General features: G+C 37.0%; 1 protein-coding gene across 2 annotated transcripts in view; it reads left to right on the top strand.

Moving 5' to 3' along the window:
- Window positions 1-23963, top strand: part of fsip1 (fibrous sheath interacting protein 1) — a 139964-nt gene that overhangs the window by 8827 nt on the left and 107174 nt on the right. For both annotated transcript variants that reach the window (XM_041265195.1, XM_041265196.1), the window contains exons 8-10: window positions 2025-2161; window positions 3609-3722; window positions 21163-21330. In XM_041265195.1, coding sequence (XP_041121129.1) covers window positions 2025-2161; window positions 3609-3722; window positions 21163-21330 — 419 coding nt within the window. The remainder of the gene's footprint in view (window positions 1-2024; window positions 2162-3608; window positions 3723-21162; window positions 21331-23963) is intronic.

The following is a 23963-nucleotide window of genomic DNA, read 5'->3' as shown; positions in this document are numbered from 1 at the left end:
GGTGCCGCTTGCTTGGTGGTGCCCCTTGCTTAGTGGTGTTGCAGACTCTGGGGCCTTTCAGAACAGGTGTATATATACTGAGATCATGTGACAGATCATGTGACACTTAGATTGCACACAGGTGGACTTTATTTAACTAATTATGTGACTTCTGAAGGTAATTGGTTGCACCAGATCTTATTTAGAGGCTTAATAGCAAAGGGGGTGAATACATATGCACGCACCACTTTTCCGTTATTTATTTTTTAGAATTTTTTTAAACAAGTTATTTTTTTCATTTCACTTCACCAATTTGGACTATTTTGTGTATGTCCATTACATGAAATCCAAATAAAAATCAATTTTAATTCCAGGTTGTAAGGCAACAAAATTGGAAAAATGCCAAGGGGGGGTTAATACTTTCGCAAGCCACTGTATTGTCTTCAAACACAGGTTGACCCTGTCCAAGCTGCAGAAATAAGTTGGACAAGCAATTATTCTTTTACATACAGAAAATAAACAAACTGGGGGGGATGGGTATTTACTAAAATATTTATACAAGCCATGCATAAAAAATTTTTTTTGTCAGCAGATGGCAGTATTACACTGGTAAATCCTGACCCTCAAACCACATGCTTTGCTGTTAAACATACCTGGTGATATTTAGGCACTGACACCCAGCAAAACAGGATTTATATGGTAGATATTGCAGAACGTTTTTATTGTTTTGTAATTCTGCAGATTCCAGATATGACTCAAACCCACTATCATGCTGTTTGTGAGGTGTCTGTGATCCTTCTAATTTCTCATGATTGTTGCTTAGGTCAAGTGAATCACACCTCAGATGACCATACATTTGCCGCCAAGGGATTATCATATTTTACTTACATGTTCCATTTATGTCGTCAATCAATGTATATTAGACACCCTTTTTTTTTTTTTTTTTAGGGTCCTCATTCCAAAGATGGGGACTGCCTGTTATACACTTCTAGCCTCCTATAGGTATTTCGGATTGCATTTGTTTATTATCCGATAAACTTTAGATTTCCTTTTTTGTATAAATATTTTTAACTGGTACGTGCACTCATTCATTTTTGTTTAACTTAAGCAGTCCAAAAGCATTGCATCATCACTTCATGACTGTCCTCAGATTACAGGGTTATGAGGACCCCTTATATGAGTGTGCACTGGTTTGCATTCTTTATTGCAGTGTCTGTAAAGATGCACCAGTTTTTTCAGTTAACAAAATTGTCAGTGACGAACCGTAATTATTGGTAAAATGAGAGTAGTACTACTTAGAAAATTATTTTAGAGCTGGAATAATATTCATTTAAAAATCTGTTTATTTTTTTAAATAGATTTTTACAAGGAGTATATTTAACCAGCACAAAATGATGCCTCTTTTTTTTATTATTTTATTATTTACAGTGAAAATGGAACTATTTTAGATTAAAAAAAGTATAACCATGTTATTATGTAATCTAGTTATCTTAGTTTAGTATTTGAGTATTATAAGCAGCACAGGCATAATAAACTAATTACACTTCCTTTTTCAGGTAACGTAATATGATAGCGGATTACAGTGTATGTCAAAAAATAATGTAGTTGCTCTTAATTGCATTTAAAAAAGGACTACAGCTAATAACATGAAAATCAGAAAACGCTTCAACAGTACAAGTCACCCCTTGCATATCGCATGAACATTCATATCATCTTCAGTAGCTGGATCTTCAAAGAATATTTTGAGCTGCGGACTGACCAAATGGAAAAAAAAAATGTATTTAAAATATAAACTGTGCGTTAGAAGTAACTATTTGTAACTATAACTAGTTATTATTTTATTTTTTCAAAAGAGTAACTTATTGAAACTAATTACAATTGTGTTCAACTAACTGGCACAGTAGCAGCTTGGTGAAGTGCTATACAAGCCTCCTTGTGCTGATGCTTACTGAAGGGTTCATGGGGTTCAAGTGCTATAAGCTTGTGTCAGAATTCCAAATAAAAACAAACGCCATCAGACCTCAGACTGCCTTTCTTGTTTCCAGTGCGAAGTGATCAGAGTGAAAGCACCAATATGTCAAAGACAAGTCGAGACACAGACCAAACGGATCAATCAGCCAGCAGACAACGTGGTGTTAACAAGAGCAAGAAAAAACAAGACTTTGTGAAGAAAAACATTGAGGTATGTCAGAGGTCAGAAAGACTGCTGCTGTGGTAGAAATATGCGGCAAGCCGTGTCTTTGAAAGATGCTGGACTATGTAAACAGATATAGTTCTAAGTACCACCACGCATCTTTTTTTTCTCATTTCATTTTTTTATTGCCTTTTTATAATATATGGATAAGTACTATAATCTCAGTCCATATGAAAAAAAAGTCATAACTAACAGATGTGACAACTGATCATCTATTCATGACTTTCCCAATTATTCTTCTTGGAATTCTCGTACATCTTTTAAGGGCGGACTGTCGTTTTTATTGAAAAAAATGCCGTCCCGTTTTGAAATTCCCACACTAGAAGCCAGAGAATTATTCACTGGAGAAAAAGAAAACAAAAAATACAACAAAGCAAGTTGCTGTTGACATAAACCTTCAAAGTCATGGACTCTATATACATAAAAAGTAACAAAAATGGGGCTGAAGTGAATTACTTTAGGTTATAATTCAGGGTTTTGGCGAATTCATAATAAAGCACTGGAGCCTGGCTCTCATGGTTTATTGTGTCACCAGAACCCTTCAATGTAATTATAACCACTGCAGCACATCTATTATTCTATATGTAAAAAATACACTTAATAGATAACCTTCTTATACACAAGTGAAAAAAATAAAAAAGGAAAATATTTAGTTCTTTCTAAGGGCTTCCACAAATGGACCCCATACATTTAAAAGTCATTTCAGTCTCCTACCACGGCCACTCTTTATTTGTAAAGCAGGGATCATGAGACGAGTCTATTCTCCACTTTCCCCTTTCCAGTATTCGAATACATTTACACTGTGTGTATTACATTGTATTATATTTTGTATTGAAAGGCAGACCTCGATTTCCACATCTTTTTTTTCCAGGCTGAAGATAGTTCATTCTTTTAACTTGCCCTCTCAGCCCATGCAATTAAAGAAGTTGTAATCCAGGTTTTACAATCCATTGTATTCCCTCTTATTGGAAACATTCCCACCAGCTCCCCCTTATCTTGAGTTTTGAAGATCTTAGTTTGTGCTTGTTTTGTATGCTTTATTTTAGGATATGCAGATTATCAAGTACAATGTTGTAGATTAAAAAAAAATCTTGTTGCTTCCTTGTCTTTGAATAATATTTCTATTGATAATAATATATTTTAAAACCTTGGCATTTAAGTGATTGTAGCTAACAAGTACCTGTTCTATACTTCCATTTGTTATACATGTCTCAAATGTGAAGCTTGTTCTAGTAAACATTTCTTTTAAAACATGATGCCTGGTACTACATTAGGTTTAATAAATGTTTTTGCAAGCCATGCTTTCAGATAGTCTACCCTTTCAAAGGTTTCTATTCTGTCATTATCCAACCAGCTGTTTCCCCTTTTGACTGACATATTCAGCCAGTAACATGCTTGACCCTGAAGACACATATGATGTTTTTAAATACTCCAGTTGGCTAAGGATGCTGGGAATGCAGTGCTCATGACAGACGATGAGAAGAGAAGGCTGGCAGAACTACTGAAAGACATTGGTGAGGATGGAAGTACCAATCTTCCAAGCGATGAGGTAGGTAATGATCCTTAAGATATTGTGCACATGGACTGGATTAACCTCGTCTTTCACTGCCAGAATCCATAGCAGCACGGACATAGTGTACTGACTATATTATTGGCTATAGGGCTGTCTTTTATTACCAAGTACTGTAAAACACACACATTTCACAGTTGCACAATGCGGGCAAGATAGAGAGATTGCTTTTCAAAAAATAGGGGTGAGGTAGGTCTCTGGAGGCCTTGGTTTGAATGTCTTATCTCGAAAGCTTATATGTTTGGAATTATCAGTGTAGCTACCTGTTCTGGCAGTAGGCAGTAGTCCTCTTCACAAAACCCTAATGCAGGATAAATAGGAAACACAGACACCACTAAACAAACAAATACACACTTGAGATTCACATGTCTCAAATGGACTTTTAACATGCTTTCAAAAAGACTCAAGTAATGATTAAAAAGTCAACTGTTACCATAGGAATAACAATGGTTTTGTCCCAATAATTTGTCTTAAACAAACAAGGTTTTGATCTTGATTGAACCATTCTGTATAGATGAGTGGAACTGTCATTTTTACACTGACCTCATCACATAAATTCCATCTTGCACAGGTCTGCTGAGAGACCGTCTGAAGGTAAAATATGCAGGTGACTTTAGTAAACATTGTGCTGAAACAGTCGTAAGTTATGTTTAAAAAAAACAAACAAAAAACAAAACAAAAAAAAAAACATATCAATAAAGAAATTAAGAGGTATTCCAATTATATACAGGATATTTTCCATTTTAACAACCATGTCGGATTCCTCAGAATTATGACTACTCCCAGTACCAGATTAGGGGCATGTTATACTGTACTTAATCATGACAATCTAAATCGGGATTTAAAATGTAGATAATCGGTTTCAGAAATGAGCTGTTGAAAGCATGATGTGTTTGCTGTCACTGCTGCTGCCATTGTATATAAAAGTTGTTTGTGAACCAATTAATTTTGACATTGCAGGCTTAATGTGGCGTTATAGTGCTGATGTGAGCAGTCGTTAATCTTTGTGTTTTAATCGTAGTACGGCAGAAGTAATTTAACTGTTATTTCTATAAGCCGTTTTTCTATGTTTATTATCACATATATATGTGTGTGTGTGTGTGTGTATATATATATAATAGAAAGATTAAAATAGAAAGATAAATGCAAAACACAGTTAATAGTAGCAGTATCTATAGTGGAAACAAACATCACACTGTTTTCAACTATTTCTTATGTGACAGGGCAGAGACCCTGCACGCTGGGAAATGTGGGTTTTGTGGCTGTTTTACACAGCCACAGGTTTAAGTGTTAATTGTTTTATTCATTTAATTAGGGACACCTGCCTGTAATTAGGCGCATTTAAACAGATCTGTAAGGTTTGTCAGGAGGCTGTGTTAAGGCTAAGTCCTGGAGAAGAGACCTGTGGGGTTGAGACCTGGAAAGGTATTTTAATACTTGTAAAGTATGCGTGTTTTGTTGAACCGGTAAATGGCATAGCTGTCCTGTGATAGTTTAAAAACGTACAAAGTTTAGTTAGTACTCCTGGGCAGAGTTAGACTTTTGTTTTGTGTATCAAGTAAACATATAGATACCACTGTTTTTCTGAATTCGGCTGTGGTCCAGAGCCCTTCATTTTAAGCGTGGCAAAACAAACTATAATATATATATATATATATATATATATATATATATATATATATATATATATATATATATATATATATATATTTCATTCTTACCTTATTAACATATATTGAACCTTGGAAATAAAAGTACAGTAAATTTACAGTAGATTTTTGTAAGGACTTTGAGCCAAGTGGAATTACTACAAGGCACAAGCTTTCACAAAAAGTCAACACCTTACTGAAAACATACAAAGAAGCATTTGTTTTCTGGACTAAGTTTTGTAATTAACAAAAGATTAGGAAATGGAGGAAGTGGTGCCCATGACACTAAAACCAGGGTGTTAAGTTATAAGTAAGTGCCTCTGTAAATTATCTGCTAAAATGAAAATGAATTGAGACCCAACTAGGAATGAAACAGATGTACTGAAACACTGTGACCCTGCTGTGCCAATGGTGACCTACTCTTCAATTATTATTTGTTTATTTAGCGGACCTTCATCCAAGGTGACTTACAGAGACCAGAGTGTGTGAACTATGCATCCGCTGCAGTGTCAGTTACAGCAAAGTCTCCCCGAAAGACAGAGCACAATGAGGTCAAGTGACTTGCTCAGGGTCACACAATGAGTCAGTGGTTGAGCTGGGATTGGCCCTGGGATTGTTACAGGCCCTTTTCTGTAACCACTGGAGCAGACAGCCTCCTTATGTGTGGTCCAGTCTTGTCACCATTGCAACAAAACAGCATTTTGGGGGTTAATTGAACAAGTAACACAGCCAGCTATACTGTATCGGTTGTAAATGGATTACATTTGAGGTTTTGATTTGGGTTAAAAGGGCTTTGATTACTGGGGTGCCCAGTTGTCTATCTTTCCTAGATATTGGGATACCACTGCACCAGTGAGATAGCTTGCTCGTTATATTTGAGCTGCCTAATTATCTATTTAGGGATTCAAGATATTTAGGCTTTTCTGATTTTAAGGAAACTAGGTTATGGTGACTGTGGCAAAGTGGTTTGCAGTGTGCAGGTGTAGAGGTGATGCAATGCTTAAACAGATGACAGACAACAAAGTTCACGGTTCAAACAGTCCTTTATTTGTTTTATAATCCGGGTCGTTTTGGCGACCGTCAATAATAATCCATGGCAATACACAGCAATGTGTACTGAACAGTGAAACCTCTGGGTTCAGTCCCGAAATAGTAAACAGAGTATAAACACACACAGAACACAAACACGATCACAAGTCCAGAGTGAGTGCTAACGTGCATGTGGTGAAATACAGTTTATTTGTGTACAATAGTGCAGTGCAGTCCGGGTTGGTGCTGGCCTTCATCTCCCGGTACGTGTTAGCCGCCTAACAAGAACAAACGTTTGCAATTAGTACGAAACAAACACTAAACATTCACGGTTACATCACAGTCTTTCAGTGGTTCTCTCGCAACTATAACAAAGGAGTAGTTTGCTTGGCCACAACCCCTTTTTTACCTTCAGCCATGCCCCCTTGCAGTCGCTTTTCCTCCAATCCGCGATTGCCACATCGACTCCCGTCTGGGCCGATGACTTTGTGAACTGTGGCTCCGCCCCCTTTCTAGATGGCTGACTTCCACCTTTCCATGGAATGAATTGTCAAACCATCCAGTCCGAGGCACACTGTTCCATTTACACAGCGCCCTCACAGGTCAGGAAAAAACAACTTTTTTTTTTTATCGTGTTCTTTCACCTGTGACACTGACAGTGAAATAGTGCACCGGTTCTGACATTAAAACTCAATAAATCATAGTGAGACGAATCCTTCTTTTTAAAATAATAACTGTGTTTATTATTTTATGAAATTATTCCTCCTTCGAATCCACTTAATTAGTATTTCCAAAATATATTTGAACACATTTTAAAGAGATAGCAAAGGGGGGGAGACGGGGACACACACAAAAAAACAGTTGTGATCTTGAAGCTGCGTGTTTCTAGCTTGCCGTCTGTGAAAATGTTCTTTTGTGACCAGAGGGTATGTTTGAAACCATGACTGATTCACCTCCCTGTGACTAGTATCATGGTCATATTTTAATTGTGTGCATGGGTGACTGGTATTCCTTGGGCTGCATCTTTTGGAACATGATTCTGGTAATTGGTCCACTGATTGTTTCTATTAGAGCCTCTGTCCTCCCGTTTGTGGCATGCATATGTTACGTGATTAAGCTAAAGAGTTTTCATTTGACAAAATGAAATCAAACTAAACAGGATAAACATCATCTACCAGCACACGTTCAATGTGCTGGCTGTCTTACGCAAATACATTTCTCAAAGCCTTCACCACTGTGGCAAACTTCGGGGAAAAATAGTTGAGCCAAAAAGGAAAACGTTTCTCTAATAGGAACGTAGCATAACAAGCTTAGTTAAATAAATAAATCGTTCAGATGAAGAACAGTAATGTGTATTCCAGACAGTTTTGAGAGATTCAATCTTTTTTTATTTCAAGGTCTTTAGAAATAAATCCAAAGTTTCACAATTTTAATCCTTTAAAATGACTTCAATTTCCCATAGATAGATTACATGTACACGTACTACAAATAATACAATACAACTCACATGCAGAAACTACTGCTATGCAGTAGGCTACGATTGGAATTTTTTTTTTTTTTTTTAGAAAACCTAATATTTATGCTATTTTTGAAGAAGAATAAAAACAGCACTTATTGTATCCACATAATTGTAGGCCATTTTAATGTTTTGAAAGGTAAAAACAGGTTTCTCAGTCAGACAGAAATGATAACACTATGGCAAAAATCTAGTTTCCCCTCAGTGGAATGGTGTACATGCTAGGGAGTATGTCAACCTATGAAGCAGACTTTGCATCTACCTGCTGAAAACCACATATATAGAGTATTATCCTGACAGCTACTTCCACAAAGCGGAAGCATGTGCATGACTTGTCCTGGCTAGCCTGCAGGGGGTAGCCAGGATCTCAGTTTTTTCCCCGCCTGGTCCACTCCACTCCCGCCCCACCCCACTCTCGCTCCTCCCACCACCATGCTGTGAAAAATTCCTCGTGAGAACACTGTGAGTTAGTCAGAAGGACAGCACATAAAGGATTCAACATGATAGAGGTTTTGTTGTTGCAAATGTATTATACAAGGTTGTGCAGATGCTGTGGGTACTGCTACAAGCTGGGTTATTGAAAGCAAACAACTTTACAAATATCATTTCCTGCCAAGGTTTTATGTTCCTGTTATAGTCAACAGTAACTTATTGCAATTGAAACGTCGCGGAAGAAATAAATAGTGTGGTGTTTTTTAGGAATTTATGTTTACAAGTGTTTCTGTTAGGTTCAGCATTGCTAGTTCGCAAGATAGCTGTTTGTTCTGGAACGTGTCGTCTTCTTGGAAGAATGTCCCATGCAATTATCTGTGTCCTCATTTTTTTTAGTTTATGACCTGAAGTCTGGTTTCGCTTAGTTTTGCTGCACAAACGCCAATATCTACAAAAAAAAACCCCAAAACATGTGGTTTTAATTAAACTTGAATTACGAGAAACTGAGTTTCTAATAATGTTATGGTAAGAATTGTAGATATCAATAGTACCCTTTTATCCCTTAATTATTGTAATTGTTAAAATGACAGGACAAGTAAATCATGCATTTATGCATGTATGTTTGTGTGTATACATCTGAAACAAAAAAAAAAAACGGCAAGTTATAAAAAGGGACAAGCCATTGAAAGTTTGAGATATCAGGCACAATAAAAGCAGATCAGACGCATGAAAAACAGAAGTCAAGTTAGTAGAAACAATTGGGGCACCCTTGGCCCCCACCGCTTTGACAGTTGTGCCTATTTGCTTGGTGCTGGCCAAGTTTGCCCCAATGGTTTCTTGAAACTTTTAGCTTTTGTTTTTGAGGGCTTTTCCCTTTTTATAACTTGCCGTTTTTTCACATTTCCAGTGTGTTTTTGTTTCACACACACACATACACATGCACACATTACGGGAATAGCTAAATTGTTCAACCTATATTGAGGCAATGTATTGCCGTTTGGATAGGATAAATGTAAATAGTAGCCTAGTCTGCTGAAAGGGTTAAGATGTGAATGTGTGTAGCGTAGCGGTTATGTAGTTAGAGTGAAAGTATAACTAGTTAGTGTCCAAATCCTGCCACATATATATATAAGTGCCTATAGAAAGTCTAAACCCCCTTTTGTTGTGTCAGTGTCTCAGAGTTTCATGCATTTAAATGAGGATTTTTTTCCACTTATCTACACACCATACTCCATACTGTTAAGGGGAAATTTTTTTTTATTGAGATAAAAATTATATATTAAAAATACAAAACTTAGATCATAATTAGATAAGTCTCCACCCCCCTGAGTTAATACTCAGTGGAAGCACCTTTGGCAACAATTACAGCCGTGACTCTGTTGAGATAGATCTCTACCAACTTTGCACACCTAGATTTGGCAATATTTGACCATTCTTCTTTACAAAACTGTTCAAGCTCTGTCAAGTTCCTTGGAGAGTGTTGATGGACAGCAATTTTCAAGTCATGCCACAAATTTTCGATTGGATTTAGGTCGGGGCTCTGACTGGGCCACTCAAGGACATTTACTTTTTTGTTCCTTAGCCACTCCAGTGTAGCTTTGGCTGTGTGCTTTGGGTCATTGTCATGGTGAAAGGTGAACTTCCGTCCCAGTTTCAGCTTTTTTACAGAGGGTGGCAGAATTTCCTCAAGGACTTCTATGTACTTTGTTGCATTCATTTTCCTTTCTATCCTGACAAGTGCCCCCGTCCCTGCCGATGAGAAACATCCCCATAACACGATGCTGCCACCACCGTGCTTCACAGTAGGGATGGTGTTCTATGGGTGATGCGCAATGTTGGATTTGTGCCAACCATAATACTTTGCATTTAGGCCAGAAAGTTCCATTTTAGTTTTGTCAGACAACAAAACTTTTTGCCACATGGCTACAGAATCTCCTGAGTGTTTTTTTGCATACTTCAAATGGGATTCAAGGTGGGCTTTCTTGAATAATGGCTTCCTTCTTGCCACCCTACCATACAGGCCAGGTTTGTGGAGTGCTTAGGATATTGTTGTCACGTTCACACTTTGAGAAGTCCTGGCCGTAAAAGCCTGTAGCTCTTGCAAAGTTGCCATTGGCCTCTTGGCAGCCTCTCTGATTGTCTCCTTCTTGCTCGGTCATCCAGTTTGGACTGATGGCCTGATCTAGGCAGGGTCTTGGTGGTGCCATACACCTTCCATTTCTGAATAATTGTCTTGACCATGGTCCAAGGGATATTCAAGGCCTTTGATCTTTTTTTATACCCTTACCCTGATCTGTGCCTTTCAAGAACTTTGTCCCAGAGTTCTTTTGAAAGTGCCTTGGTGCTCATGTTTGAGTCTTTGCTTTGAAATGCACTACCCAGCAGAGGGAACCTACAGGAACTGCTGAATTTATCCTGAAATCATGTGAATCACTACAATTTAACACAGGTGGAGGCCACTTAACTAGTTGTGTGATTTTGAAGGTGATTGGTTACACCTGAGCTAATTTAGGATTGCTATTACAAGGGGGATGGACACTTATCCAACCAAGCTATTTCTGTTTTTATTTTTAATACATTTTCTACACATTTCTAGAATATTTTTTTCACTTGGAAGTTGTGGGGTAGGACGTGTAGATAAATGATTTATTTTTATTTTTTTAATGTATTTTAATTCCAGGCTATAAGGCAACAAAAGGTGAACATTTTAAAAGGGGGTGTAGACTTTTTATAGGCTCTGTGTGTGTGTGTGTGTGTGTATATATATATATATATATATATATATATATATATATATATATATATAGATATATATTTATTGATGCACAATGAAAATGCAACAGTATATATATATTGATGCACAATGAAAATGCAACAGTCTAAGTTTTACTTAAATAGCTCATTGGGCACATAATGTTATTTACATTGATTGTTTGAGTAGTATTGTTCCTTGGGATATCAAAATACTGAGCTCAAGTCATTTGACTTCATAAAAATCAAAAAAGAATCTGTATAACTAGCCAATCTAAAAGACATGATTTTAATTAATGCAAGAACATTGAAAGATACGACCACACCACACTTGAGTAATGAAGTCGCCTGGTTGCTGTCGGCATGATTGAAGGCAGCCTGTCTGTGGGAGAAGTTGCCTGGAGAATGAGATGTTCTGCTTCAACAATCAGCAGACTAGTCCAGAGAAACCAGGAAACCGGCTCTGTGAGGGACAGGCCACGTCCTGGATGGCAGAGGGTCACCACACTGGCCAAGGACTGTTATGATGTCTGTTGCGTTGTTCAAGCCAACCAGTGGGGCAACCACGACCAGCCAACTTTCACCAGCTGACTGCAGCTGCACAGGAGGAGCGGCGGAATATTTCACAGCAGTCTATCCAGAGGCTCAGGGAGGTCATACCCGATACCTACTTCGTATTGTTTTCATTTTTACAAGTGTGTCACTTTTCATACTAAAAACTTGTCATGATTCTTTGATCTGTGTTTTTGTTCACATTTTTTGTGGTTTTGTTTGATATCTCTGTTTAAAATATTTGATTAAATCCATTAGACCTAACTGTTGAGTTTCTTTTGTGCATCAGTGTGTGTGTATATGTGTATATATAAATAGGAAACACTTCTTAGATGTTGCCACCGCTGAAGAGAAAAGACGGCAACTCCCACTAAATAAGTGTATATCCCAAACGTGTCTCAATTATTCGTACTTTATTGATTAAAACAAGGTAAGAACAGGTACACTGACGTGTTTTTGACATGTTATCTTCATCAGAGCATATTGAAAGCAGGACTCATTAGATCTGTTAAATGTACCCGGTGCTCATTGTCATTTAACACCATTATCCGATTATTAGAAATAATAATCTAGCAATCAATGCATTCAATTCACATTCCAGATACTTAACAATCTGCTATATATTATAGCAGTGGCATATCTGGCCAGGAGGCAGTTTAAAGCAGTGAAAACTGCTATGTTTATTGAAGGCAACTTGAAAACTGAACAGAAATAGTTCTGCACGTACCCTCATGTTGTTAATGTTGTGCTCCTTTTTGCACAGCATAGTCCTTTTAGGACAGTCTCCTTAGCTTAACCATTTAGCTGTCACTCGCTGAAGTTGATTTTACAGGAAATATACAGATTCTAGGTACTGACGCTTTGTTCAATTTTTTTTTTAAATCTGTGTACAAAGTTATGATACTCTTATACCAAATATACATTGTTTTAGTTGTGAGTCTATTTAACGAAAGATGTTAAACGTTTATATACGAACAACTTAGAAATACTGTATGTAATTCATATTAGTACTGTATTTTGTAACAAACTATTGAAAATGTATTTTTTCTTAATTGGTAACATACTGGTAAGTACTTTTTCTTAAAAGGAAAAAAGAAACTTGGTCAAATCAGGTCAAAGTGTGCTGGCTCACCGGTGGTGCACAGTATAAATGATATCACATCATAAATGATATATTTCTAATTCCTGTGACTGCAAATACCGCCAGTGTAGCCTGCTTGGGTCACATGACCTTAACCCCTCACTTGGATTGTTTACAACATGTGGATATGTTTGTTGTTCTCAGCATTATTCACATCCTGGGGACAAAGTATAGAATATACAGATCAGTACTAAACAGTACATGTTTCTAATAAGATAGTGGAAATCATTTAAGCAACTACTGTATGCAAAGAAAATATTATAGGAAGGTTGGTGTTTCTTATGCGTTTCACTTAAAAACCGGACATTAGGGTGTCTGGGCTTATTAATTCCTGCCAGTCGTTGAATTCTCAAAATGCTCTGCAGCCCCTCGTAAACAACAACACACATGCTCCGCACTCATTAACTCGCTCCCTGTTCCCAAGCTAACGGCATGACCCGTTCCCCTTACAATACATGTAACATATGCAAAAGACAGACGAGACAAACTGAACAGACAACAAGTCCTGCAACAAAGCAATTGTCCTGGTCATTACAGTATATTTTTTAATTTGAAAGTAAAAAATATATAAAAGCATGACAACCTTTACATACAAAAATCTTCACTAATTATAAAATTGACCAAGAACTGTTAAATATTTTTGTTTCATACAGTATTAAATGACAGTGTTTATATGATAGTTAAAAAAATAACTATAAAGATAAATAAATAGTCTATACATTCATTTAGTTCAATATTTATATTAATGTATTTATATTTTACTTTTACCAAATATATACGCTATCCTTAAGCATAGCTAATTCTTAGAATGTAATGTTCCTTTTTTGTCCAGTGGGGACCACAAATAGCGTTACACTAACATGAAACCAAACATTTTCAGAGCTTAAGATCATTATCTCAGAATGAGGATGACGAAGATGAATGATGACTCAAAAAATCTTAGTCTCTCATGCCTGAGAATTCTCAGCTGGCTGACTTCACCTTTTAAAATATTGCTTGTCTCAGCTAATTGTGTAGCACTGACAGTTAACACAACACACTGGCAAACAGAAGGTCATAAGTTCAAAATCCACTTTATACCAGACCTTTTTTTTTTTTATTTCTATAGAGAAAGTTTTTTTTTTTTTTTCAGGCAAATGTTCCATTTTAAAACAGAAATAAATCATTTAATATAAGTAAAACAATAAGTGCGCTCCCTAGTATATTTCCATGTTGATGGAATAAGTTAAATGTCAGTAGACTCAGTTATTCTGTAATATACATATGCGTGGATAAAAGTGCCTGGGATCTGTTTAAAAAAAAAACAAAAAAAAAACAGTGGAAGAACAAGAAAAAGAAAGACGAGATGGATATTTTTACCTTACTTTGGCGACTTATTTCTCTTACTGTATGACAGATATTGACTTTTTTGTTTTACATTTCACATACAAATGTTGGAAACCACATATTAAAAGTTGAATGGTTTTGCCTCCCCAATACCATGAAACACTTAAAGTATCCTTGCTGACAGTTCTCGCTGCCTTTTATTTTTTTTAACTTGGCGCGAGGAACTACTGTTCCTCTCGATTTATTGAAGAAAAAATGGATGCTGATCTCAAATCAAAGTTAGAAAATGATTCAGTTACCGTGTCCACTGAAAATCTCTTATTAAAGCTTACGTCTGCACAAGTTAGCATAACTCCCATGTACTAGAATTTATAATCACCATCGCTGTGTAAATGTTTGGGTTTTTGTAAAACATCATATTTCTAAAACAAGTCAATTGTCAAATAAATTTAGGAATGCTGGTATCTAAGCATTTAGAAAATACCATAGTTTCAAATTCATCTAGTCCACTAGACCTGTATAACCTGTGCAACTATTAAGCAACAATGATGGGAAAGGATCTCAGACCTGTATAAGCTGTGCAAATATTAAGCACCAATAATGGGAAAGGATCTCAGTATTTGACAAGGTGCAAGATAGTGATTTGTATGATGTTTGCTAGCATTCTTGGTGGCTTTATTGCAATTACTCAAGCACTGTAACTTTGTTTTTTAAGCTTTTGAGAAGTCTGAGTTAAGGTGCTTTGACTCAGAATTCAGAAGCTGCTTTTCAGTTCCATTTTTCTGCCATAGGCATATATAATGTAGCTAATGTGTCTTTGTATTAGTACCAGCACCTTCCAGTGCTTGGCTGTGTATTGCCAGCAAAACTAAAGACACTTTGCAACCAGAACTGAAGAGTCGCCCCTGAACTCTTGAAAGCACCTTAACCCAGAAAGAAAATAAAAGTATTTTAGTTGTTCCAATTACAAACATTTTCCAATGATTGCAAAACATGATCCAAAGGAAAATGATTGTGGTGCCATTCACGCAGGGTCCTGACACTTTAGTTTACAACCTTACAGTCCGTTGAATGTTTCTAATCACGTTTGTCAAATTTAATTTCATAGTTTTTAATAGTTCACTGGTAGACCCCGAACCGAAATGGCCTAATGGTGGTTTTTAGGGATATTTGTTTGGTTGCTGTTGCCAGGGACAGACAAACACTCTGCAGGAGACAGGGACAGCTTGAACTCTCTGAGGTTCAAAGTCTGCTAGACTGCACACCCAACCGATGGGAGGATATGGTGTGTACCTTTTAACATACGAGATTAGTTTTTGCTGTTATAGGTTGCAGCAGCGCTGCATTGATGATGTTGCCATCATTTTGAAGTTTGCATTATATAAAAACATTTATGATATGTTTTTGGCTCCAGTTTTGCTGTAATCATAATGATCTTGTGCTTGGTGAACCACATGTAAACACACTTTCACAGTCTTTGGCAGTTCAGCTTGTTTTTGTCAGCTTTATACTTTATGAATTGTCATCTGGGGATGGCATAGACAACTTTGTGTGGTGAGTTAAAAATAGAGAATCTGAGACAGACAGAAGAACTGGAAAGATGAGGATTAAGGGGGATCACTAGACTTGAGTTAATTCCTTTTTTACAATTCCAATTCCCAATTTATTCAAAGAAAATGAAATTGGAATTGAAAAAAACGAATTTACGCCAGCCCTGGGGATCACTGTTGAAATACAATGGAGAATGATTCATATAAGGTCAGGATTAGGGGTTTAATGGAGGTGCTATTTAGTTCATTAATATACATCCCAGTGTCTTGTGCACTGCAGTGGATTTTCTGCAAATGTTGCTATCCCATGAACTTCTGGGAGAATTACCTTAATGCACATGTTGGTGCTGGTTGCATGAGCACTCACTATCATGCCTATTTGTAAAGTCACGTAGATTGAAGAGATTTGTACACAAGTGCTTTGTATTTATTCTTTGTTGAAGAAAGAAAAATAGTAATGTACAGTACACAAGTTTAACGAAAAAGCTGCCCCAAGACCTAAGCAAGGTAGAGATTTATAACCAAAATAAATAAATACATTTTAGCAAGAGGTCTTCAATATGATCTACAGAACATGAAATACAGTGGTCTATTTACGTCTTTGGAAACTCAGGCCCCCGATGTGATAAATGGATTCATTGATTAGGGAAATGTTGTCATACGCTGTACTGTATAGACTGGGACACCCACTGTTAAACTGCAGCCGCATATGCCACCCCATTAAACTGTTTTTGTTTCAGGTAATAAAGTCAAATTTATAGCTTTTTATTAAGCCAAGGCAAGGGAAGTGGTGCAATTCAGAAGCCAGGGGAAAGGTTGCACAAAGTGTGTGCTGTTATTACACAAATGAACGCCTGTATTTGTGTTTAGCACTGATTAAAAATAAGTTTTATTACAGTTAGCTTTTGCAACAAATATGTCTATAAAAATATAACACATAGAAGCTTCTCAATGACTGAAAAAACTGTCAAAGTCTGACTGAATTTAATTTACTATAGCATGATTCTGTCAAATTTCATTGCAGGTGTCTAGTAAAAGTGTGTTTTAACCTCATGTTGAAGAGACCACATTCCATCAAATCTTAGAACAGGAGCCTTTTTACTCCAAATTGTAATTACCACAGTTTTTATTTTCTTTTCAAAAGAACATAAATTACTATCCTAGTAAAGAAGTACTTACAAGCACCTACATTCACTGCCTGAGTAGCTTATTTCAGGTTTGGTGACTTTGTTTTTCCTTTCTGAAGAATGACACCTTGTATTAAAGAGGTCTGAGAATATTGACCATTGTCTTCAAGTTTGGTACCCATCGGTATCCCAGAAACCATTTGAGATTCATACTTCATTTTATTACATCCAATCTTTTGAGTAGCACGTTCCGATTTGGGGGAAGCATCTAGGATTTGAGGGACCGACTTGGGTTCATATACATTTGCACTTATTAATTTACATAGTGTTTGCTCCTGTATTTGTTCCTTCTAGGTTTTATCTTTTTCTATGAGCTTGCTGTTTTCTCTGGCAGGATTATTTTGTTTGTCCAACCATAGAGACGGGCTGCTGGCTCAGAGATACAAAGCTTTGTCAATTAAAGAATATTGTTTCAGTTTGTTTTTATAAAAAAAAAAAATGTTGATAAGTTCAAGCATGTAAATATGGGTCTTCCAGTTTGGTATTGCATTACTTACTTTAGATAAGTTAGGTGGGTTCCTCTTGAATATTCATTTTGTTAGTGCTGGGTTTCAAAGTTCAACTGCTGGCAGAAACCCATAAAATTACATTCTAAACAAAAGGAGAACTTTATAAAAGGTTTCCATAGCAAAGTGTAATAAAATGTTATGAAAAGATGGTCAAACACAGGCCATCACTGTAAAGCCCAGAGAGCTATGGTAAGACATATGAAAACAAAACTTATTAAGCCATGATAAACTATACTAAATGCATAGATCAGGGCTGGCCAGCTCTCATCCTGGAGAGCCACAGGGTCTTGTGGTTTTTGTTCCACCCCAGTTCTCAATTACTTAATTGAACCAATTATTTTCTTAAATAGTCAACACTAACATTTTTTCCAGGTCTTTACCCATTGATCACTTGTGGCAGGATTGTGGCTCTCCAGGACAAGAGGTTGGCCACCCTAGGCATAGTATCACCATGACAAAAGCATGGCAAAAGTGCAAAATTGCCATGCAAAACCTTTACAGTGCCTTGTGAAAGTATTCAGACCCCTGACCAATTCTCTCATTACCGAATTACAAATGGTACACTGAAATTTCGTTCTGTTTGATATTTTATTTTTAAACACTGAAACTCAGAATCAATTATTGTAAGGTGACATTGGTTTTATGTTGGGAAATATTTTTAAGAAAAATAAAAAACTGAAATATCTTGCTTGCATAAGTATTCAACCCCTGTGCTGTGGAAGCTCCCAGTTTGCACCGATGAAAGAAATTGCCCTAACGAGGACACAATTACCTTACCATTGGCCTCCACCTGTGAACCATTAAAGTTGCTGTCACATTTTCTGGATAAAAACCCCACTGTTGAAGGATCACTGGTAAGGCTGTGAATCTGAAGGAAAATGAAGACCAAAGAGCATTCTACAGAAGTTAGAGATAAAGTAATACAAATGCATAGATTAGGGAAAGGGTAAAAAAAGAAGAGTTTTACCCTCAAAACTCAGCGCTCAAACAAGGAGACTTGTGAGAGAAGCCACAGAGAGGCCAACAATCACTTTGAAGGAGCTACAGAGTTCAGTGGCTGGGAGTGGAATAATGGTGCACCAGTCAACCATATCAAGAGCTCTGCATAACACTGGCCTGTATGGTAGGGTGGCAAGAAAGAAGCCGTTACTCAAAAAGTACCATCTGAAAGCACGTCTGGAGTTTGCCAGAAAGCATAAGAGTGACCCAGCTGCGATGTGGGAAAAGGTTTTGTGGTCAGATGAGACCAAGATAGAGCTTTTTGGCCAAAACTCAAAGCGCTATGTGTGGCGCAAACCTAACACTGCCCATGCCTCAAGACATACCATCCCTACAGTGAAGTATAGTGGTGGCAGCATCATGCTGTGGGGATGCTTCTCATCAGCAGGGACTGGGCATCTTGTTACAATTGAAGGAAGAATGGATGGAGCAAAATACAGGAACATACTGCAAGAGAATCTGCTTCAGTCTGCTAAAAAACTGAAACTTGGGAGGAAATTCACCTTTCAGCAGGTCAATGATCCCAAGCACAAGGCCAAAGTAACATTGGAGTGACTCAAGAACAAAACGGTGAATGTCCTACAGTGGCCCAGTCAAAGTCCTGATCTCAATCCCATTGAGAATCTGTGGCACTATTTGAAAATTGCGGTCCACAAGCGTCGTCCAACCAACCTGAACAACCTGGAGCAAATCTGCCAAGAAGAATGGGCCAAAATCACTCCGACACTGTGTGCAAAGCTGGTACATACTTACCCCAAAAGACTTAAAGCTGTTATTGCAGCGAAAGGTGGCTCTACCAAATATTAATGTGTGGGGGTTGAATACTTATGCAAGCAAGATATTTCAGTTTTTTATTTTGCTTAAAAATATTTCCCAACATTAAACCAATGTCACCTTACAATAATTGATTTTTAATTTCAGTGTTTTAAAATAAAATATCGAACAGAACGAAATTTCAATGTACAATTTGTAATACAGTAATATGAGAGGATTGGTCAGGGGTCTGAATACTTTTGCAAGGCACTGTATAAGGGGAAATACACTTATTACCATAGAATGGGTGTTATTTTAAAAGTAATTCATGCATGTCTGGTGTATGCTTGAAACGGTCATTTATGAATTAGTCTACGTTATATGCTAAATATAACTAAACATATATATATATATACAATATATGCTAAATATATGTTTGGCTTTTGTTGCAGCACTATATTTGAGAGCAACCAGCAGCACCTGCTGGAATATAAACTATATGGCACTCCATTGCAAGTTCCTAAAGTACTTCAGAAAAACAAGAGCTATTTCCTGATCACGGATAGTGTCTAATATCAAGCAAGTGTGTAGCTTTCCCTTGGTAGCAGAACAACTGACTGTCTTTTATAGCTTCTACATTAGGTCTTCTCAAACTCATTCCAACCAAGCTCTTAATTACTATTGAACTAATTGCTTCATTAGACCTTTTTACTTGTTTTCACACAGTAAAAAGGTTGCAGTTCAAGTTACTTATAAAATGTTATAGCCAATTTGAAATATGCAACTGTTCAAGAGCTGAAAACAAGTAAAAATGTCTAATTAAGCAAATTATCAGTTCAATTAAGGGTCTAGTTAAGTAAATGAGAGCTCGGCTAGAATGAAAACCAGCAGCCACCGGGGGCCCCAGGACCGAGTTTGAGAAGCCCTGCTCTACATCAATCCTCTACCAATAATGTAGTTTTACTGAAATGAAAATATGAATGTGTTGCTGCTGTAATTAAACTTTAATCCAGTGTGCTAAAATCATCTACACTGACCACTATTTTCAAAAGAATTTGGGTGCTATCCAGATTTGTTATTATTCTTAATAGATGCTAAGACTGGGTATGTAGGGAAGTAATCCGATTTGAGGGGAAAAAAAAAAAAAACACATTCATTTGTAATTGCCTACACATTATTTATTGCTTACAAATACTGTTTAAATTGCACCTGTTGTTAAGCTACAGGGTGGCTGGTAATGCAGGAGATTACTGCCTTGCCTGTCACTCAGCTGTGGTATTCCGGCATTCTTGCATTAAAATCTAGTCACGCTTAAATCGTATGTGTGTGTGTGTGTTTCATTTACTAGCCCCCAATGGACATTAGTACACGTCATAAACTTGGCATAATTGGCACTCTGCTTTTGTGAGGCCCAAAACTGGCTGGCTGGCAGGGACGGGACCTTTCAGGTCAGGACTGAGAGGTTTCTCTGCCGCACTGCCAGTTGTGGTGAATTGTGAGATTTTTTTTTTTTTTTTTGTGACGTGGAATAATAAGACGTTAGGTTGAGACTAGTTTCACTTGTGACTGGAGGGGAGGTGCAATTTTCTAATTGAATATCAGACAGGAAATAATCAGAAATTGATTGAGTTTATTTTATTATTTAAAAGCAAGAATAAAAAAAAGTATAGACTCTTCACACAAGCCAACAAGGATGAAAAGATGCACGTGCATATTATTATATAGAGTAATTTAAAAAGCAAGAATCCAACAAATGTAGATTCCTCATGAAAGACAAATATGATTGAAAACTTCCATACGCTAGTAATATGATATATAAATGAGACTCCAAATAGGGAACAATCAATCAATTCAGTTTAATGAAGGCTCCCAAAATATAGCCATGACAATCAATAATCTATTGATTTACATCTGTACTTGTGACCTGGGCCACAGTTAAACCCAGGCCCCTGTAGGTGACAGACTAGTGAAGAAGCCTGCTGATGCACCTAGTGTCCCAAATACTTATCTGTCTCCTCTTTTCAGGGCAATCCATCTCAGTGGGCTGTCTCCCTGACTCCAGGAGAAGGATACACACCGGAACCCAGTGAACTGCATCATCTGACTGAAATCGACTCCAAGCTTCAAGCTCTACTGTCTGCAGAGGACTACTCGGCTCTGCACAGCCCTTACTCCAGCTGCAGGCAGCTTCAGGTGTGTGATGGTCAATTAAATGCCAACCGGGGTAACTTTGACACAGCATAGTGCATTTTGTGGCTTCAGAATGAGATAATATTGGTACAGCCTAGTTAATGTGAAGAAATAGTTCACTGTGGTGGACAACTTTGCAGTGGGTCTTTATATTCTCCACTGTGAATATTGTGAAGGTCAGTTCTGCTTTTGAATTTTGCATAGTTCAGTTGGCAAGAGCTGTGGAAATCTTCATAAAGCATGTTGTTTAAACTTTTTTTTTTTAACTTTTGAATCACTGTGTATCTGCTTTTTATTATTTTTATAATGTTGGCAAAAGATCTTATCCTTTTTCTGACTTCTGAGACAATCCGGGTGGACATTACATTACAGTATTGGCATGGTGCATAACGGAAGGATCGGGGGTCATTCTGGGCCTCTCTCAAGCAGAGATTGCGCCTCATTGTGTTTTTTTGGCGTGGGTTTTACTAATGTCCATTGGGAGAAGTTAAGCCCGCCAGACTCATTAAGCTGACAGTGACTTTTGAATTAACCTGTATACTGGCTATATTATCTGAATGAATTATAACGATTGGCTGTTTACAAAGAACCTTCTAAATGTTAATGGCTCTTAACATGAAAAAAAACAATGAAGTGAAAAGGAAAATCTAAAAAGGAAATAGAATGTCTGTAGACAGTTTATAAACTAGTGGAGTTTCTGTGTTGGTTTTATGCTACTGCACAGTATTGTATTTGGCAATACAATTTCAGTATGGCAGTTAAAATGATACCATATTCATAATTGCGTGTGAGCTTCTGAGAGCAGAAAAGGAAATTAAGCAATTTCTTTAGCAGGTACTTCAAACTAGTCTATTACACCCAGGGGTTATATGAAGTAATGTTTTAAAAAAAACAAACAAAAAGGAAAACGTATGGAGAAGTCAATAAAACAAGGATTGCATGCTGCATATATTTATCTCAACGATAAAGTAGTGAGTTGTGTTATAAAAATCAATAGTGGTAAAAAATAAAAACAATAGATTGCTTGCAAAGATTTTCCATGCTGTAAAACAAGTTACTCTCTTGACTACTTGGTACAAAAGAGATTTATGAAACTATGTATTATTTATTATTTTAATTCTCTGTCATGCAACTGCATTTTCCACACTTATTTAGCCTGCTTTAATAGTTTATAAACACTGCAGTGTGTGTGTGTGTGTGTGTGTGTGTGTGTACTAAAGAACACGTCTTTGTCTGCTTAATCACAATTTATTATATTGTACTTTACAAGGCTTTTGTTTCAAACTTTGTGTACAATCATTTCTGCTAAAATACTGTTTATATTTTTTTTATTTATCTCATGGTTTCTACAAAAGCACTCCTTTGTAGACTGACTGTAATAGCTGCAGACCAGCATGGAGAAGATGACTGCTACAATAGCGTTGCACCTAAAGTGGGATGGGTGTATTAGAAATAAGAAGTTTTACCGCATGAGAAATGGTACAGATAAGGAGGGATTATAAAACATCTGAGGCTGCACATTTTAAGAGTGGGAGAGCAGACATTTGGAGATGTTTTGGCTGCTCAGAAGTCTAGTTAATCCTAAAGTTTAGGTTCAGACAGTAAATAGGACATTTAAAATCTGCATCAGCCTGACAGAATTAAAAAATTTTATAAGCACTTATTGTACAGTCTAATAAAAAGTTGTAGATGGTTCTGAATGAGTGTGAGAGTGAGGTTGAGCAAGAACTTCAAATGTAAAGATTTGTAACAAAAAGTAAACTACACTAAATCAGCCTGTCCTGCTGAAGTGAATTGTGTTGTATGTATGTATGTATGTATGTATGTATTGTTGTTGTTATTGTTGTTGTTATTATGTAATGTTAGCAGATGTTCTCATTCAAACTAGGTTTATTGAACCTGTATTAAAAGCAGCTGGCTGAAATATTTATAATATGCAAATCTATGGGCACTCGATAGGGGCTGATCTGTATATGAAAAAAAAAAAAACCCTTGCCTCTAAGCTATAATGTTATTAAGAATGAAACAATGTAGGGCTACTCGAGATGCCCGGCAACTTTTTTTAGGACATGTCTATATGATTGGATTGGATATTACCAAGAATTAGTGAAACAGGTTAGGCTGATCATGACATGTGGTCCATGCAGCATTATAAAGCCATCATAGTTTACTTTTAAACATAGTTTCAAGTCCACCGAACAGTGCTTCACATATTGCCACTACAATCCTCGGATCTCAGTCCAGCTGAGCATGTTTGACATCACGATCCTCTGTCTACCTCTCTGTACCAATTGTGTGAAATATTAATGTCAGGGTGTCCAATCCGGGTCCTCTCCAGGTTTAACAGGTAGCATTATATAATGTAACTACTTCAGGGTCTTGGTGCAGGTTTAATTGGTTCAGTTAAACAATTTAGAACAGTGTTGGAACAAAGACCAGGAGTGGAAGGGCCAGCTGTGGCCACTCTGTATTAATGACTGAATAGATTAACATTCCTCGATACACCCTCCAGCACCTTGTGGAGTCTGGAGTGTGTTGATGAGAGCCTGTGTACACTTGCTTAATATACACATCTCTGAATAACTGATAATTGGGCAGAGCACAGTTTGTCACCATGTTTTTTTATAGACACAAGT

Source organism: Polyodon spathula, chromosome 12, assembly GCF_017654505.1.
Source record: "Polyodon spathula isolate WHYD16114869_AA chromosome 12, ASM1765450v1, whole genome shotgun sequence".
In the NCBI taxonomy this organism is placed as follows: domain Eukaryota; kingdom Metazoa; phylum Chordata; class Actinopteri; order Acipenseriformes; family Polyodontidae; genus Polyodon; species Polyodon spathula.
The sequence above is the reverse complement of the archived record's forward strand: the minus strand, read 5'-3'. Positions and strand labels throughout refer to the sequence as shown.